This window comes from Oncorhynchus tshawytscha, unplaced genomic scaffold (assembly GCF_018296145.1).
Source record: "Oncorhynchus tshawytscha isolate Ot180627B unplaced genomic scaffold, Otsh_v2.0 Un_contig_5765_pilon_pilon, whole genome shotgun sequence".
NCBI classification, from domain to species: domain Eukaryota; kingdom Metazoa; phylum Chordata; class Actinopteri; order Salmoniformes; family Salmonidae; genus Oncorhynchus; species Oncorhynchus tshawytscha.
The window spans coordinates 43,803-60,755 of NW_024609260.1; the positions used below are offsets into that span (position 1 = coordinate 43,803).

The 16,953-nt window shown below is 47.6% G+C and overlaps 1 protein-coding gene across 1 annotated transcript; it reads left to right on the forward strand.

Moving 5' to 3' along the window:
* Window positions 1-1,474: 1,474 nt before the first annotated feature.
* Window positions 1,475-16,031, forward strand: LOC121844503 (fatty-acid amide hydrolase 2-A-like). Its single transcript, XM_042314663.1, is given in 12 exon segments — window positions 1,475-1,733; window positions 2,824-2,878; window positions 2,881-2,905; window positions 3,093-3,229; window positions 3,722-3,931; window positions 4,347-4,466; window positions 13,663-13,798; window positions 13,907-14,024; window positions 14,360-14,479; window positions 14,582-14,693; window positions 15,064-15,252; window positions 15,432-16,031. Coding segments are annotated over 12 exon segments (1,641 nt in total). The 5' UTR covers window positions 1,475-1,541; the 3' UTR covers window positions 15,659-16,031.
* Window positions 16,032-16,953: the final 922 nt, after the last annotated feature.

The following is a 16,953-nucleotide window of genomic DNA, read 5'->3' on the forward strand; positions in this document are numbered from 1 at the left end:
GGGCAGTGAGCACATAGCCTGTCTTCTCTTGAGAGCCATGTCTGCCTACGGCGGCCTTTCTCAATAGCAAGGCTATGCTCACTGAGTCTGTACATAGTCAAAGCTTTCCTTAATTTTGGGTCAGTCACAGTGGTCAGGTATTCTGCCGCTGTGTACTCTCTGTGTAGGGCCAAATAGCATTCTAGTTTGCTCTGTTATTTTGTTAATTCTTTCCAATGTGTCAAGTAATTATCTTTTTGTTTTCTCATGATCTGGTTGGGTCTAATTGTGCTGCTGTCCTGGGGCTCTGTAGGGTGTGTTTGTGTTTGTGAACAGAGCCCCAGGACCAGCTTGCTTAGGGGACTCTTCTCCAGGTTCATCTCTCTGTAGGTGATGGCTTTGTTGTGGAAGGTTTGGGAATCGCTTCCTTTTAGGTGGTTATAGAATTTAACGGCTCTTTTCTGGATTTTGATAATTAGTGGGTATCGGCCTAATTCTGCTCTGCATGCATTATTTGGTGTTCTACGTTGTACACGGAGGATATTTTTGCAGAATTCTGCGTGCAGAGTCTCAATTTGGTGTTTGTCCCATTTTGTGAAGTCTTGGTTGGTGAGCAGACCCCAGACCTCACAACCATAAAGGGCAATGGGCTCTATGACTGATTCAAGTATTTTTAGCCAAATCCTAATTGGTATGTTGAAATTTATGTTCCTTTTGATGGCATAGAATGCCCTTCTTGCCTTGTCTCTCAGATCGTTCACAGCTTTGTGGAAGTTACCTGTGGCGCTGATGTTTAGGCCCAGGTATGTATAGTTTTTTGTGTGCTCTACGGCAACAGTGTCTAGATGGAATTTGTATTTCTGGTCCTGGTGACTGGACCTTTTTTGGAACACCATTATTTGTCTCTGCGGGTCTGAATGGAGGAAGCTGAAGCGTTGGACTGGGATGTTTGCTGCCATCTAGCGGTAGTAAACAGAACAACGACACTGCAAAGACAGCGCTTGCTGCTACAATAAACTGCTGTATAACAATGCAATGTAATTGTTTCACTGTGTAGTTTCAGCAGATAAGACCGTTTTCATTGTGATTGTGCGCTGACAACAACAAAAAATTGTAGTTTTGAGAAGTGCAGTAACTGCAGTCGAATGTGGTATTTTGGACGCAGTAATTGCTGCGTTCAACTGCAGTTGATAACTGCATTGTACTGCAGACATACTGCACTCTAATTGCAGTTACACTGCAAAATTACTGCAGTAAAAAAGTGTTTATGCATACTGTAGTTATACTGCACTCTGACTGCAGTCTTTCTTCCGTAGCGGTGATAATACATATCTCTGATTGTATGGGGTCCCCTACGGAAATTCCGGTTAACTTTCATGCAAGAAACTTGAGTCTGACATAACACCTGCCGCTAGCAGAGGCAGAGGTTCATTTTATTACAGCACCCCGTTGCATTCTGGGAGAGTGGATAGAGACTGAGCAGTGGATCTTTTTAGTAGTACGGCAATTTCTGGCACCCGAAATCTCATGTCGAAATAGCTAGTCTTCCGCTATCGGTAGTAATGGCGCTGACACGGTTCGAACGGTTCCTGGCCTCGGTACTGCGGGGAGCGGTCGGGATGCTGTTTGCCGTCTTCCAGCTGCTCGCTCAGCGGCGGGGAGCCGACAGGTCGGTGAGGAGGCTCCCACCAATCACCAACCCACTGTTGAGGGTCCCCGCGATGCGGCTCGCCCGCATGATTCGACGGAGAGAGGCAGGTGAACTTTATTAATGTGTTGTTAGGTAGTTAAATGCCACCCAGTAGATCGTGACATAACGTGTAGTCATATAGAAATGTCCGGGGTAAATGAAGAACTGCCAGTTGCTTGTTTTATTATGCATCGTAGCTCGGGAATGTTTAGGGAAGAGAAAGATGCTGCAAGGTGACTCGGTGGCACTGACGAATGCTGGGATATGTAGGCTAGTAATAACTCACGACAGTAGTTTACTGACATAGTAGTTTACTGTACTTCGTACCTAATAGTAGTTGTATTACTCTGGGCCTACTTGAATAAAGCAGCCTATTGAATTAGCATTTCATATAAAATACATTCAAGTTGGTTGTGTTTTCAAACACATCCTGTCACATCCCAGAGGATATACTGTAGTTTGATTCTCTATTCCATACAGGGCTCTGTTCAAAAGCAGTACACTACATAATAAGGTACCAGTTGGGACACAGATTTGTGTGGCTTTTGATGGTTGAGCTGGGCTCCCTGTTGAGAGGGATTTACTTCTAGAATGTAAACAATAGTGGCAGGGGGCCACGTAGAGCCACCGGAGGGGACTTGACTTAACCTGCACAAAGGTCACTGTAGTCAGAGGAGGCTACATCCCAAATGGCAACTGGTGACCTATATAGTGCACTACTTTTGACCAAGGCCCATAGGGTTCTGGTTGAAAGTAGTGCACTATAAAGGGAATAGTGTGCCATTTTGGGATAGAGACAGAGACAATAGGAACTCTTTCCCCGACTCCCGTTCTCTCTCTGCTATGTAACGTTACAGTGCTTTGAACATCTGGAAAGTGTCTCTATACATCCTGCCAATTGTACTCTCAGAATAGCTTTTAACAGTGTTTACAGCGTACGAGAATAGACATATTCATCCTAAATATTCACCGTTGTGCTTCTCATTTCTTTTTTGGATTGATCATGTTTGTGTCCCAAATGGCACCCTATTCCCTATGCAATGCACTACTTCTGGTCAAAGGTAGTGCACTAACAGGGAATAGGGTGGCATTTGGGGCACAGGATATCTTGATGAATCAGACTGTAATTGATATAATTGCCCCTGTTCTCTCAGGTAACCAGTGTGGAGGTGGTACAGACCTACATAGACCGCATCCAAGAGATTAACCCCTCATCAATGCCATGGTCAAGGACAGGTAAGAGAGAGAGGGTGTGTGTGTGTGAGATCGAGAGAGGACACCCACTTTCACTGTGCATTTCAAGTCAAGCCACACTCCCGTCCTCCCTTTATCTCTTACCTCCTATTCTCTGTCCGTCCCTCCTACCACCCCTCTGTCTCTCTCTCTCTCTCTCTCCCTCCATCCCTCCACCCATCTCTCTCAGGTTTTCATTGGCCCTGCAGGAGGCAGCCCAGGTGGATAAGCTGATAGAGGAGGAGACAGGAGGAGAGGATGTTCTGGAGGACAGGCTTCCTCTACTGGGTGTCCCTTTCACTGTCAAAGAGGCCTTCTCCCTCCAGGGTAGGCTGCTAATGCTACTCCTTCTAATGATGGTTAGAATAGAGTCACTTTATGTCTATGTACCCTGGTACTCTGGCAAACAGGGTCACTGCCTGACCTGCAGCAGTACTGCTGTCTGTTGAATTTCAATATTTGATGCAACGTTTGGTGCCAAAGTATGGAGTCTTGCGTCCAGGGCAGGTTACTAATGCTACTTATAGTGAGGATAATATGATCAACATGGCCAATACCCTGACCTGTAGTTGTGCCTGTGCTGCAATCAGTGTTCTTTCCCAACTGGTTGTCCTTGATGCAACGTTTGTTGCTGAAGTCTATCTGTCTCTGTGCCATTCCCTCACTCTCAAGGTCTAAACCTGCTGAAATTGGAAACCTACTGAACTACTACAGTTGAAATAGAAGCCTTGTTTGTTCCAATGCCTTGTTCACTGTCCCCATTTACCATCCCTCTCCCTCTCTTGCCCCCCTCTCTCTCTCTCTCTCTCTTCTCCCCAGGCATGCCTAACTCCACAGGGCTGGTGTCACGGCGGGGGGTGATTTCGGCAACGGACGCTCCCCCGGTGGCTCTGCTGAAGAGGGCAGGGGCCATTCCTCTGGGGGTGACTAACTGTAGTGAGCTCTGCATGTGGCTTGAGTCCCATAACCGCCTGTATGGAATCACCAACAACCCATACGACCTGGAGAGGATACCAGGCGGAAGCTCCGGTTAGTTACACCGTTGTCATTCTCCAATGGAATGGAATGGAATGGAATGGAATGGAATGGAATGTTTGGAACGGTGGAATGGAATGGATGGAATCCAATGGAATGGAATGGAATGGAATGTTTGGAATACGGTGGAATGGAATGGAACAATGGAATGGAATGTTTGGAATACGGTGGAATGGAATGGATGGAATCCAATGGAATGGAATGGAATGGAATGTTTGGAATACGGTGGAATGGAATGGATGGAATCCAATGGAATGGAATGGAATGGAATGTTTGGAATATGGTGGAATGGAATGTTTGGAATACGGTGGAATGGAGCAGATAATAAAATGTTACCTTTACTGTCAACCTTCTATATATTGTTACTACCATCTAGTATGACCTTTATCTCTCTGTCTGTCTCTCTCAGGAGGGGAGGGCAGTATTTTGGGGGGCGGTGGTTCCGTGATAGGGGTTGGCTCTGATGTTGGGGGCAGTATTCGCATCCCAGCATTCTTCAACGGCATCTTCGGCCACAAGCCAACATCAGGTGAGGGCGTCCAGTCTGACACCTGTGTGTGAGTGTTGTGTGCATGGAGGTTTGTATCTGTCCCGCGTTGCAGAGAGACACGTCCTGTGTGTGAGTGTTGTGTGCATGGAGGTTTGTATCTGTCCCGTGTTGCAGAGAGACACGTGTTGTGTGCATGGAGGTTTGTATCTATCCCCGTGTTGCAGAGAGACACATCCTGTGTGTGAGTGTTGTGTGCATGGAGGTTTGTATCTATCCCCGTGTTGCAGAGAGACACGTCCTGTGTGTGAGTGTTGTGTGCATGGAGGTTTGTATCTATCCCCGTGTTGCAGAGAGACACATCCTGTGTGTGAGTGTTGTGTGCATGGAGGTTTGTATCTATCCCCGTGTTGCAGAGAGACACATCCTGTGTGTGAGTGTTGTGTGCATGGAGGTTTGTATCTATCCCCGTGTTGCAGAGAGACACATCCTGTGTGTGAGTGTTGTGTGCATGGAGGTTTGTATCTATCCCCGTGTTGCAGAGAGACACGTCCTGTGTGTGAGTGTTGTGTGCATGGAGGTTTGTATCTATCCCCGTGTTGCAGAGAGACACGTCCTGTGTGTGAGTGTTGTGTGCATGGAGGTTTGTATCTATCCCCGTGTTGCAGAGAGACACATCCTGTGTGTGAGTGTTGTGTGCATGGAGGTTTGTATCTATCCCGTGTTGCAGAGAGACATCCTGTGTGTGAGTGTTGTGTTCATGGAGGTTTGTATCTATCCCCGTGTTGCAGAGAGACACATCCTGTGTGTGAGTGTTGTGTGCATGGAGGTTTGTATCTATCCCCGTGTTGCAGAGAGACACATCCTGTGTGTGAGTGTTGTGTGCATGGAGGTTTGTATCTATCCCGTGTTGCAGAGAGACACATCCTGTGTGTGAGTGTTGTGTTCATGGAGGTTTGTATCTATCCCCGTGTTGCAGAGAGACACATCCTGTGTGTGAGTGTTGTGTGCATGGAGGTTTGTATCTATCCCGTGTTGCAGAGAGACACATCCTGTGTGTGAGTGTTGTGTGCATGGAGGTTTGTATCTATCCCGCGTTGCAGAGAGACACATCCTGTGTGTGAGTGTTGTGTGCATGGAGGTTTGTATCTATCCCGTGTTGCAGAGAGACACGTCCTGTGTGTGAGTGTTGTGTGCATGGAGGTTTGTATCTATCCCCGTGTTGCAGAGAGACACATCCTGTGTGTGAGTGTTGTGTGCATGGAGGTTTGTATCTATCCCGTGTTGCAGAGAGACGTCCTGTGTGTGAGTGTTGTGTTCATGGAGGTTTGTATCTATCCCGTGTTGCAGAGAGACACATCCTGTGTGTGAGTGTTGTGTGCATGGAGGTTTGTATCTATCAGAGAGACCCTGTGTGTGAGTGTTGTGTTCATGGAGGTTTGTATCTACACGTCCTGTGTGTGAGTGTTGTGTGCATGGAGGTTTGTATCTATCCCCGTGTTGCAGAGAGACACATCCTGTGTGTGAGTGTTGTGTGCATGGAGGTTTGTATCTATCCCCGTGTTGCAGAGAGACACATCCTGTGTGTGAGTGTTGTGTTCATGGAGGTTTGTATCTATCCCCGTGTTGTAGAGAGACACATCCTGTGTGTGAGTGTTGTGTTCATGGAGGTTTGTATCTATCCCGCGTTGCAGAGAGACGTCCTGTGTGTGAGTGTTGTGTGCATGGAGGTTTGTATCTATCCCGCGTTGCAGAGAGACACATCCTGTGTGTGAGTGTTGTGTTCATGGAGGTTTGTATCTATCCCGCGTTGCAGAGAGACGTCCTGTGTGTGAGTGTTGTGTGCATGGAGGTTTGTATCTACTGTTGCAGAGAGACACGTCCTGCTGTGAGTGTTGTGTGCATGGAGGTTTGTATCTATCCCCGTGTTGCAGAGAGGTCCTGTGTGTGAGTTCATGGAGGTTTGTATCTATCCCCGTGTTGCAGAGAGACACGTCCTGTGTGTGAGTGTTGTTTCATGGAGGTTTGTATCTATTTTGCAGAGAGACATCCTGTGTGTGAGTGTTGTGTTCATGGAGGTTTGTATCTATCCCCGTGTTGCAGAAAGCACAGTCCTGTGTGTGAGTGTTGTGTGCATGGAGCTCAGTTTGTATCTATCCCCGTGTTGCAGAGAGACACATCCTGTGTGTGAGTGTTGTGTTCATGGAGGTTTGTATCTATCCCCAGAGAGACACATCCTGTGTGTGAGTGTTGTGTTCATGGAGGTTTGTAGCAGAGACACATCCTGTGTGTGAGTGTTGTGTTCATGGAGGTTTGTATCTATGCAGAGAGACACATCCTGTGTGTGAGTGTTGTGTGCATGGAGGTTTGTATCTATCCCCGTGTTGCAGAGAGACACATCCTGTGTGTGAGTGTTGTGTGCATGGAGGTTTGTATCTATCCCCGTGTTGCAGAGAGACACGTCCTGTGTGTGAGTGTTTGTTCATGGAGGTTTGTATCTATCCCCGTGTTGTAGAGAGACACGTCCTGTGTGTGAGTGTTGTGTGCATGGAGGTTTGTATCTATCCCCGTGTTGTAGAGAGACACGTCCTGTGTGTGAGTGTTGTGTTCATGGAGGTTTGTATCTATCCCCGCGTTGCAGAGAGACACATCCTGTGTGAAGTGTTGTGTGCATGGAGGTTTGTATCTATCCCCGTTGCAGAGAGACACATCCTGTGTGTGAGTGTTGTGTTCATGGAGGTTTGTATCTGTCCCCGTGTTGCAGAGAGACACGTCCTGTGTGTAAGTGTTGTGTGCATGTTTGAGTGTTGCAGAGAGACACATCCTGTGTGTAAGTGTTGTGTGCATGGAGGTTTGTATCCCCGTGTTGCAGAGAGACACATCCTGTGTGTGAGTGTTGTGTTCATGGAGGTTTGTATCTATCCCCGTGTTGCAGAGAGACACGTCCTGTGTGTGAGTGTTGTGTGCATGGAGGTTTGTATCTATCCCCGTGTTGCAGAGAGACACATCCTGTGTGTGAGTGTTGTGTGCATGGAGGTTTGTATCTATCCCCGTGTTGCAGAGAGACACGTCCTGTGTGTGAGTGTTGTGTGCATGGAGGTTTGTATCTATCCCCGTGTTGCAGAGAGACACGTCCTGTGTGTGAGTGTTGTGTTCATGGAGGTTTGTATCTATCCCGTGTTGCAGAGAGACACATCCTGTGTGTGAGTGTTGTGTGCATGGAGGTTTGTATCTATCCCGTGTTGCAGAGAGACACATCCTGTGTGTGAGTGTTGTGTGCATGGAGGTTTGTATCTATCCCCGTGTTGTAGAGAGACACATCCTGTGTGTGAGTGTTGTGTGCATGGAGGTTTGTATCTATCCCCGTGTTGCAGAGAGACACATCCTGTGTGTGAGTGTTGTGTGCATGGAGGTTTGTATCTATCCCCGTGTTGCAGAGAGACACATCCTGTGTGTGAGTGTTGTGTTCATGGAGGTTTGTATCTATCCTGTGTTGCAGAGAGACACATCCTGTGTGTGAGTGTTGTGTGCATGGAGGTTTGTATCTGTGTGTTGCAGAGAGACACGTCCTGTGTGTGAGTGTTGTGTGCATGGAGGTTTGTATCTATCCCCGCGTTGCAGAGAGACACGTCCTGTGTGTGTGAGAGACACTCACACCAATCTGCTGTCTCTGTAGGATGTAACAGGGCCAGTTCCTTCTAATCGTGCGTGTGGTTGTGTTTAATTGCAGGTGTGTGTGTATTTTAATATTTGGTATGTTATTAGGATCCCCATTAGCTGTTGTTAAAGCAGCAGCTACTCTTCCTGGGGTTCAACACAAAACATGAAACTTAATACAGAACATCGTTAGACAAGAACAGCTCAAGGACAGAACTACATACATTTAAAAAGGGCACACAGCCTTCATGTCAATACAATACACACAAACTATCTAGGTGAAATAGGGGAGAGGCGTTGTGCCGTGAGGTGTTGCTTTATCTGTTTTTTAAACCAGGTTTGCTGTTCATTTGAGCAACAGAGTTCCATTGAATAATGGCTCTATGTAATACTGTACGCTTTCTTGAATTTGTTGTGGATTTGGGGACTGTGAAAAGACCCCTGGTGGCATTTTAAGTAAATAAATACAGTATGGGGATGAGGTAGATAGATGGGCCGTTTACAGATGGGCTATGTACAGGTGCAGTGATCTGTGAGCTGCTCTGACAGCTGGTGCTTAAAGCTAGTGAGGGAGATATGAGTCTCCAGCTTCAGTGATTTTTGCAGTTCGTTCCAGTCATTGGCAGCAGAGAACTGGAAGGATAGTCGACCAAAGGAGGAATTGGCTTGGGGGTGACCAATGAGATATACCTGCTGGAGCGCGTGCTACGAGTGGGTGCTCCTATGGTGACCAGTGAGATATATCTGCTGGAGCGCGTGCTACGAGTGGGTGCTCCTATGGTGACCAGTGAGATATACCTGCTGGAGCGCGTGCTACGAGTGGAGTGGGTGCTGCTATGGTCCTATGGTGACCAGTGAGATATATCTGCTGGAGCGCGTGCTACGAGTGGGTGCTCCTATGGTGACCAATGAGATATACCTGCTGGAGCGCGTGCTACGAGTGGGTGCTCCTATGGTGACCAGTGAGATATATCTGCTGGAGCGCGTGCTACGAGTGGGTGCTCCTATGGTGACCAGTGAGATATACCTGCTGGAGCGCGTGCTACGAGTGGGTGCTGCTATGGTGACCAGTGAGATATACCTGCTGGAGCGCGTGCTACGAGTGGGTGCTCCTATGGTGACCAGTGAGATATATCTGCTGGAGCGCGTGCTACGAGTGGGTGCTCCTATGGTGACCAGTGAGATATACCTGCTGGAGCGCGTGCTACGAGTGGGTGCTCCTATGGTGACCAGTGAGATATACCTGCTGGAGCGCGTGCTACGAGTGGGTGCTGCTATGGTGACCAGTGAGATATACCTGCTGGAGCGTGTGCTACGAGTGGGTGCTCCTATGGTGACCAGTGAGATATACCTGCTGGAGCGCGTGCTACGAGTGGGTGCTCCTATGGTGACCAGTGAGATATACCTGCTGGAGCGCGTGCTACGAGTGGGTGCTCCTATGGTGACCAGTGAGATATACCTGCTGGAGCGCGTGAGTGGGTGCTCCTACCTGCTGGAGCGCGTGCTACGAGTGGGTGCTCCTATGGTGACCAGTGAGATATACCTGAGAGTGGGTGCTCCTATGGTGACCAGTGAGATATACCTGCTGGAGCGCGTGCTACGAGTGGGTGCTCCTATGGTGACCAGTGAGATATACCTGCTGGAGCGCGTGCTACGAGTGGGTGCTCCTATGGTGACCAGTGAGATATACCTGCTGGAGCGCGTGCTACGAGATATAGTGGGTGCTCCTATGGTGACCAGTGAGATATACCTGCTGGAGCGCGTGCTACGAGTGGGTGCTCCTATGGTGACCAGTGAGATATACCTGCTGGAGCGCGTGCTACGAGTGGGTGCTCCTATGGTGACCAGTGAGATATACCTGCTGGAGCGCGTGCTACGAGTGGGTGCTCCTATGGTGACCAGTGAGATATACCTGCTGGAGCGCGTGCTACGAGTGGGTGCTCCTATGGTGACCAATGAGATATATCTGCTGGAGCGCGTGCTACGAGTGGGTGCTCCTATGGTGACCAGTGAGATATACCTGCTGGAGCGCGTGCTACGAGTGGGTGCTCCTATGGTGACCAGTGAGATATACCTGCTGGAGCGCGTGCTACGAGTGGGTGCTCCTATGGTGACCAGTGAGCTGAGATAAGATGGGGCTTTAACTAGCAGAGACTTGTAGATAACCTGTAGCCAGTGGGTTTGGCGACGAGTATGAAGCGAGGGCCAACCAACGAGAGCGTACAGGTCGCAGTGGTGGGTAGTATATGGGGCTTTGGTGACAAAACGGATGGCACTGTGATAGACTGCATCCAATTTTTGAGTAGAGTGTTAGAGGCTATTTTATAGATGACATCTCCGAAGTCGAGGATCGGTAGGATGGTCAGTTTTACGAGGGTATGTTTGGCAGCATGAGTGAAGGATGCTTTGTTGCGATATAGGAAGCCAATTCTGGATTGGAGATGCTTAATGTGAGTCTGGAAGGAGAGTTTACAGTCTAACCAGACACCCAGGTATTTGTAGTTGTCTATGTATTCTAAGTCAGAACCGTCCAGAGTAGTGATGCTGGACGGGCAGGCAGGTGCGGGCAGTGATCAGGTGAAGAACATGCATTTAGTTTTACTTGTATTTAAGAGCAATTGGAGGCCATGGAAGGAGAGTTGTATGGCATTGAAGCTTGTCTGGAGGTTAGTTAACGCAGTGTCCAAAGAGGGGTCAGAAGTATACAGAATCTTGTCGTCTGCGTAGAGGTGGATCAGAGAATCAGCAAGAGCGACATCATTGATGTATACAGAGAAGAGAGTCGACCCGAGAATTGAACCCTGTGTAGAGACCGCCAGAGGTCCGGACAACAGGCCCTCCGATTTGACACACTGAACTCTGTCAGAGAAGTAGTTGGTGAACCAGGCGAGGCAATCATTTGAGATCCCAAGGCTGTTGAGTCTGCAATAAGAATGTAGTGATTGACAGAGTCGAAAGTCTTGGCCAGGTCGATGAATATGGCTGCACAGTAATGTCTCTTATCGATGGCGGTTATGATATCGTTTAGGACCTTGACTGGCTGAGGTGCTGTGGCCAATATTGAACTGTTTGGCCTGAATGCCAAGAGTCATATAGGGAGAAATCTGGCACCATCCCTACAGTGAAGCATGGTGATGACCGCATAATGCTGTTGGGATGTTTTTCAGCAGCAGGGACTGGGAGACTAGTCAGGATTGAGGGAAAGATGAACAGAGTAAAGTGCAGAGAGATCAAAACCTGCTCCAGAGTGCTCAGGACCTCAAACGGGGGCCAAGGTTCACCTTCCAACAGGACAACAACCCTAAGCACACAGCCAAGACAACGCAAGAGTGGCTACGTGACAAGTCTCTGAATGTCCTTGAGTGGCCCAGCAAGAGCCCGGACTTGAACCCTATCGAACATCTCTGGAGAGACCTGAAAATAGCTGTGCAGTGATGCTCCCCATCCAACCTGAAAGAGCTTGAGAGGATCTGCAGAGAAGAATGGGAGAAACTCCCCAAATACAGGTGTGCCAAGCTTATAGCGTCATACCCAAGAAGACTCAAGGCTGTAATTACTGCCAAAGGTGCCTCAAAGTATTGAGTAAAGGGTCTGAATACTTATGTAATTCAGATATTTTCATTTTTTTATTTTTTTTATACATTAGCAAACATAAAAAATAAAAATAAACTGTTTTTGCTTTGTCATTGTGGGGTATTGTGTGGAGATTGTTGAGGGGAAACCAACTATTTAATCTGGTTTAGAATAAGGCTCTAACGTGACAAAATGTAGAAAAGGTTAAGGGGTCTGAATACTTTCCGAATGCACTGTAAGTTGACTATGTAAACAATTTGGGATTTTCAACACAATGTTTCTTATCAAAAGAAGAAGTGATGTAGTCAGTCTCTTCTCAACTCTTAGCCAAGAGAGACTGGCAGCATAGTATTTATATCAGCCCTCTGATTACAATGAGCTACAGCTTAACTAGGTCTTTCTTTGCAACACTTGACCACATGATTGGACAATACTCAAGATAAGACAAAACTAGAGGCTGCAGGACCTTCTTTGTGGAGTCAAAAAGCAGAGCATCTCTTTATTACAGGCAGACTTCTCCCCATCTTTACAACTATTGCATCTGTATGTTTTGACCATGACAGTTTACAATCTAAGGGAACACCAAGTAATTGAGTCTCCTCAACTTGTTCAACAGCCACACCATTCATTACCAGATTCAGCCGGGGTCTAGAACTTAGGGAGTGATTGGTACTAAATACAATGCTCTTAGTTTAAGATGTTCAGGACCAGTTTATTACTGGCCACCCATTCCTAAACAGACTACAACTCTTTGTTAAGGGTTTCAGTGACTTCATTAGCTGTGCTTGCTGATGTATATATGGTTGAATCATCAACATACATGAACACACGTCCTTTGTGTGTGTTTGTGTGGTTTTGTTTGCTTGTGTGTGTGTTTCTGGGGAGTTCTCTGACAGGTTGTCCATTATTCTCCCTCTCTGTAGGTGTAGTATCTAACGTGGGTCAGTTCTCCTCTCTCTCTGTAGGTGTAGTATCTAACGTGGGTCAGTTCTCTCTCTCTCTGTAGGTGTAGTATCTAACGTGGGTCAGTTCTCCTCTCTCTGTAGGTGTAGTATCTAACTGTAGTTCTCCTCTCTCTCTGTGTAGTATCTAACGTGGGTCAGTTCTCTCTCTCTCTCTCTGTAGGTGTAGTATCTAACGTGGGTCAGTTCTCCTCTCTCTGTAGGTGTAGTATCTAAGTGGGTCTCCTCTCTCTCTCTCTGTAGGTGTAGTATCTAACGTGGGTCAGTTCTCTCTCTCTCTCTGTAGGTGTAGTATCTAACGTGGGTCAGTTCTCCTCTCTCTCTGTAGGTGTAGTATCTAACGTTTCAGTTCTCTCTCTCTCTGTAGGTGTAGTATCTAACGTGGGTCAGTTCTCTCTCTCTCTCTGTAGGTGTAGTATCTAACGTGGGTCAGTTCTCTCTCTCTCTGTAGGTGTAGTATCTAACGTGGGTCAGTTCTCTCTCTGTAGGTGTAGTATCTAACTGTAGTTCTCTCTCTCTCTGTAGGTGTAGTATCTAACGTGGGTCAGTTCTCTCTCTCTCTCTGTAGGTGTAGTATCTAACGTGGGTCAGTTCTCCTCTCTCTCTCTGTAGGTGTAGTATCTAACGTGGGTCAGTTCTCTCTCTCTCTCTGTAGGTGTAGTATCTAACGTGGGTCATCTCCTCTCTCTGTAGGTGTAGTATCTAACGTGGTCAATTTCTCCTTTTCTCTCAGTTCTCAGTTCTCTCTCTCTCTGTAGGTGTAGTATCTAACGTGGGTCAGTCTCTCTCTCTCTGTAGGTGTAGTATCTAACGTGGGTTCTCCTCTCTCAGTTCTCGTGGGTCTCTCTCTCTCTCTGTAGGTGTAGTATCTAACGTGGGTCAGTTCTCCTCTCTCTCTCTCTCTGTAGGTGTAGTATCTAACATCGGTCAGTTCTCCTCTCTCTCTCTCTGTAGGTGTTGTATCTAACGTGGGTCAGTTCTCCTCTCTCTCTGTAGGTGTAGTATCTAACGTGGGTCAGTTCTCCTCTCTCTCTCTCTCTCTTTAGGTGTAGTATCTAACGTGGGTCAGTTCCCCCCAGCCTCGGGGCAGCAGCCTGGTTTCCTATGTACAGGCCCAATGTGTCGCTACGCCCAGGACCTGCTGCCAATGCTCAGAGTTATGGGAGGAGCCAACGCTGACAGGTACAGAGGGGCAACAACAAAAACAACATGCACAGATGAACATTGACTAGATGTTAATAACACCCAGATATGACCATGTCTTCTCTCTATCTGCCTCCCCCTCTGCAGGTTGTCTCTGTCGTCTGAGGTGGATCTGAAGAGACTACGGTTCTTCTCTGTTCCTCACGATGGAGGCTCTCCTCTGGTGTCTCCTGTCGACCAGCAGCTAGTCCTGGCTCAGAGGAGGGTAAGAGAGAGAGGGGGGGAGGAGGGGAAGGAGACAGGAGAGTTCCTCTGGTGTCTCCTGTCGACCAGCAGCTAGTCCTGGCTCAGAGGAGGGTGAGAGAGAGAGGAGGGTGAGTTGGAGAAAGAAAGGGGGAGATGGAGCAAAGGAGGTAGAGAGAGAGAGGAGGGTGAGTTGGAGAAAGAAAGGGGGAGATGGAGCAAAGGAGGTAGAGAGAGAGGAGATAAGAGATGAGGGAAATGGTTGAATCAGGAGAGACAGAGGAAGATTAGAAGATGGAAATAGAGAGAGGGAGGGAGAGAACATTAGAGAATTCAGTGTCACCATATCTTCCCCAGGTGGTAGAGCGTCTGGAGGCAGACCTGGGGGTCAAAGTTCAGCAGCTGAAGATTCCTCAGCTCAAATACTCCTTCCAGATCTGGAGTGCGATGATGGGAGCCCCGGGGAAGGATGGAAAGGTGTGTATCTATTTGTGTGAGGTTTGCTTGTCTCTGAGTGCATGGTGAGTGCTTGAATGTATAGTATTGCCTTAATGGTCTATATGCCTGTTCGTCCAACAGCAGCCCACATCGTTTGCAGAGCTGATGTCTGACCATGGGAAGAAGGTGTGGCCTCTATGGGAGATGGCTAAGTGGACTGTGGGACTCTCCAAGCACACCGTGGCTGCTATAGGTGTGTGATTGTTATGTGTTGGTTATGTGATGGTGTGTGATTGTTTAAGGACATGTAGTAGGCCTCCCCTACTTCTCTGTTCCTCCATCCTTTTCTCTCTCTCCCTTGACAAATATGTCATGTTGTCTGTAACTGGGGATAATGTTATATGGTCTTTCATTTAACTCAGTGCTCTTGAAAGTGGGGCACATTGTTGTAAATGAAATAACCAGAACCCCTCTCAGTTCAGGTCCTGGTAGAGATGTTTCACTGGTCCCGACCCACGTCAGACTGGGAGTGTGTTGGACAATACAAATTACTGTCACTTCCCTCTCGTTGCCCCCCTCTCTCTACCTCTCTCTACCTCTCTCTCTCTACCTCTCTCTCTCAGGTCTGGTCCTGGTAGAGATGTTCCAGAGGTCCCAGCCCACCCAGTTCATCCTGCAGCAGAAGGAGTCTCTCCAGAAGGACCTGGAGGAACTGTTGGGGACAGACGGGGTTCTGCTCTACCCTTCTCACCCGCACCTCGCCCCCAAACACCACCATCCCCTCTTCACCCCCTTCAACTTCTCCTACACTGGTCAGTGGTGCTTTAGCTAGCTTGGTGTCAGTGGTGGAAGGTAGGCAGTAGTTTGCAGAGCCTCGTATGATCTTTACCTGGTCAGGAAAATATCTATCCCTAAATGACAGCCATTGCCTGAAGTACAGTTCCACATTTTTATCAGCTCTGACACGGTACCCTTCTCTCATCCCTCACAGGTATCTTTAACATTCTGGGCCTTCCGGTGACCCAGTGTCCGTTGGGGCTGAGCGCGGAGGGTTTACCCTTGGGACTGCAGCTGGTGGTGGGGAAGCAGCAGGACCGTCTCTCCCTGGCCACCGCTGTGTTCCTGGAGAAGACCTTCGGCGGTTGGAGAGACCCGGGGAGCATCGCCACGGCCACCACCCAGCTAGATACCTGGCTAGATACCACGACAACATCGTGAATATACAGAGATGTTTATTCTGGGATGAATGACAGTCCTAGAAGACAGAGGAATGTATGCACTGACACAGACAGGCAGACACACTCACACTGTCTGTTTGCACATGCCGTCCTGTCAGTCGTCCAGCCTTGTCATTCGTTCTTTAACAACAGACTGTCGCCAGGTTACTGAGTCACTCGTCCACTACAGTATGTCTGTTGTGTCTTCGTCACAAAGTGCCCTATGCTTGTCCAAAGAGCCTTTATGTGTCCTGTCATTGTGTGTTCCTGGCTTGTGTCCCAAATGACTCCCTATATAGTACACTACATTTGACCAGAGCCCTATTCCCTACATAGTGCCCTATATTTGACCAGAGCCCTATTCCCTTCATAGTGCTCTATATTTGACTAGAGCCCTATTCCCTTCATAGTGCTCTATATTTGACTAGAGCCCTATTCCCTTCATAGTGCTCTATATTTGACTAGAGCCCTATTCCCTTCATAGTGCTCTATATTTGACTAGAGCCCTATTCCCTTCATAGTGCTCTATATTTGACTAGAGCCCTATTCCCTTCATAGTGCCCTACATTTGACCAGAGCCCTATTCCCTACATAGTGCACTACTTTTGACCAGAGCCCTATTCCCTTCATAGTGCACTACTTACATATTGCACTACTATGGGTCCCGGTTAAAAGTAGCGCACTATATCGGGAATAGGGTGCCATTTGGGATGCAGGTGATGACTGTCCGACAGCTATATGTTGCGTCAGGGTTTTGTTGTGTAATGTCCAATAAGGTTTTCTCTCTACACTGTATTTGTCCACCACTAACGAGCGTTGGAACCCGATTGGAGAGAGACGGTATTATGAGAATGTCATGTGTTATGGTGTAGTCCATGTTGAAATGACGGGTAATTGATGGGTGATGTGATATACCACATGTCTTCAATGACTGGCCCTTTATTCAACAAGTTAAAAGGTTAACGTGATCTACTGTATAAAGACATGTGCACATTATGATCATTTGAAAGGATATCTTTGATAATGTTTCATATTAAATGTCAATGGTTACTGTCCTACAATTATGCCAGAACAAATATTATAATAAAATGTACATTATGCTGAGGACAACATTATATTTCCTGAGTGTGTTTTTGACATTTTCTCTGTGAAACTGACCATTATATTTCCCTGTAGCAGCAATGGTACACTTCAGGCTGGTTTCCCGGACACAGATTAAGCCATTGAGCATGCTTGTAAATCCAAGAGTGTCCTTAATCTGTATCCGGGGAAACCGACCCACAATCTCAGAAATGT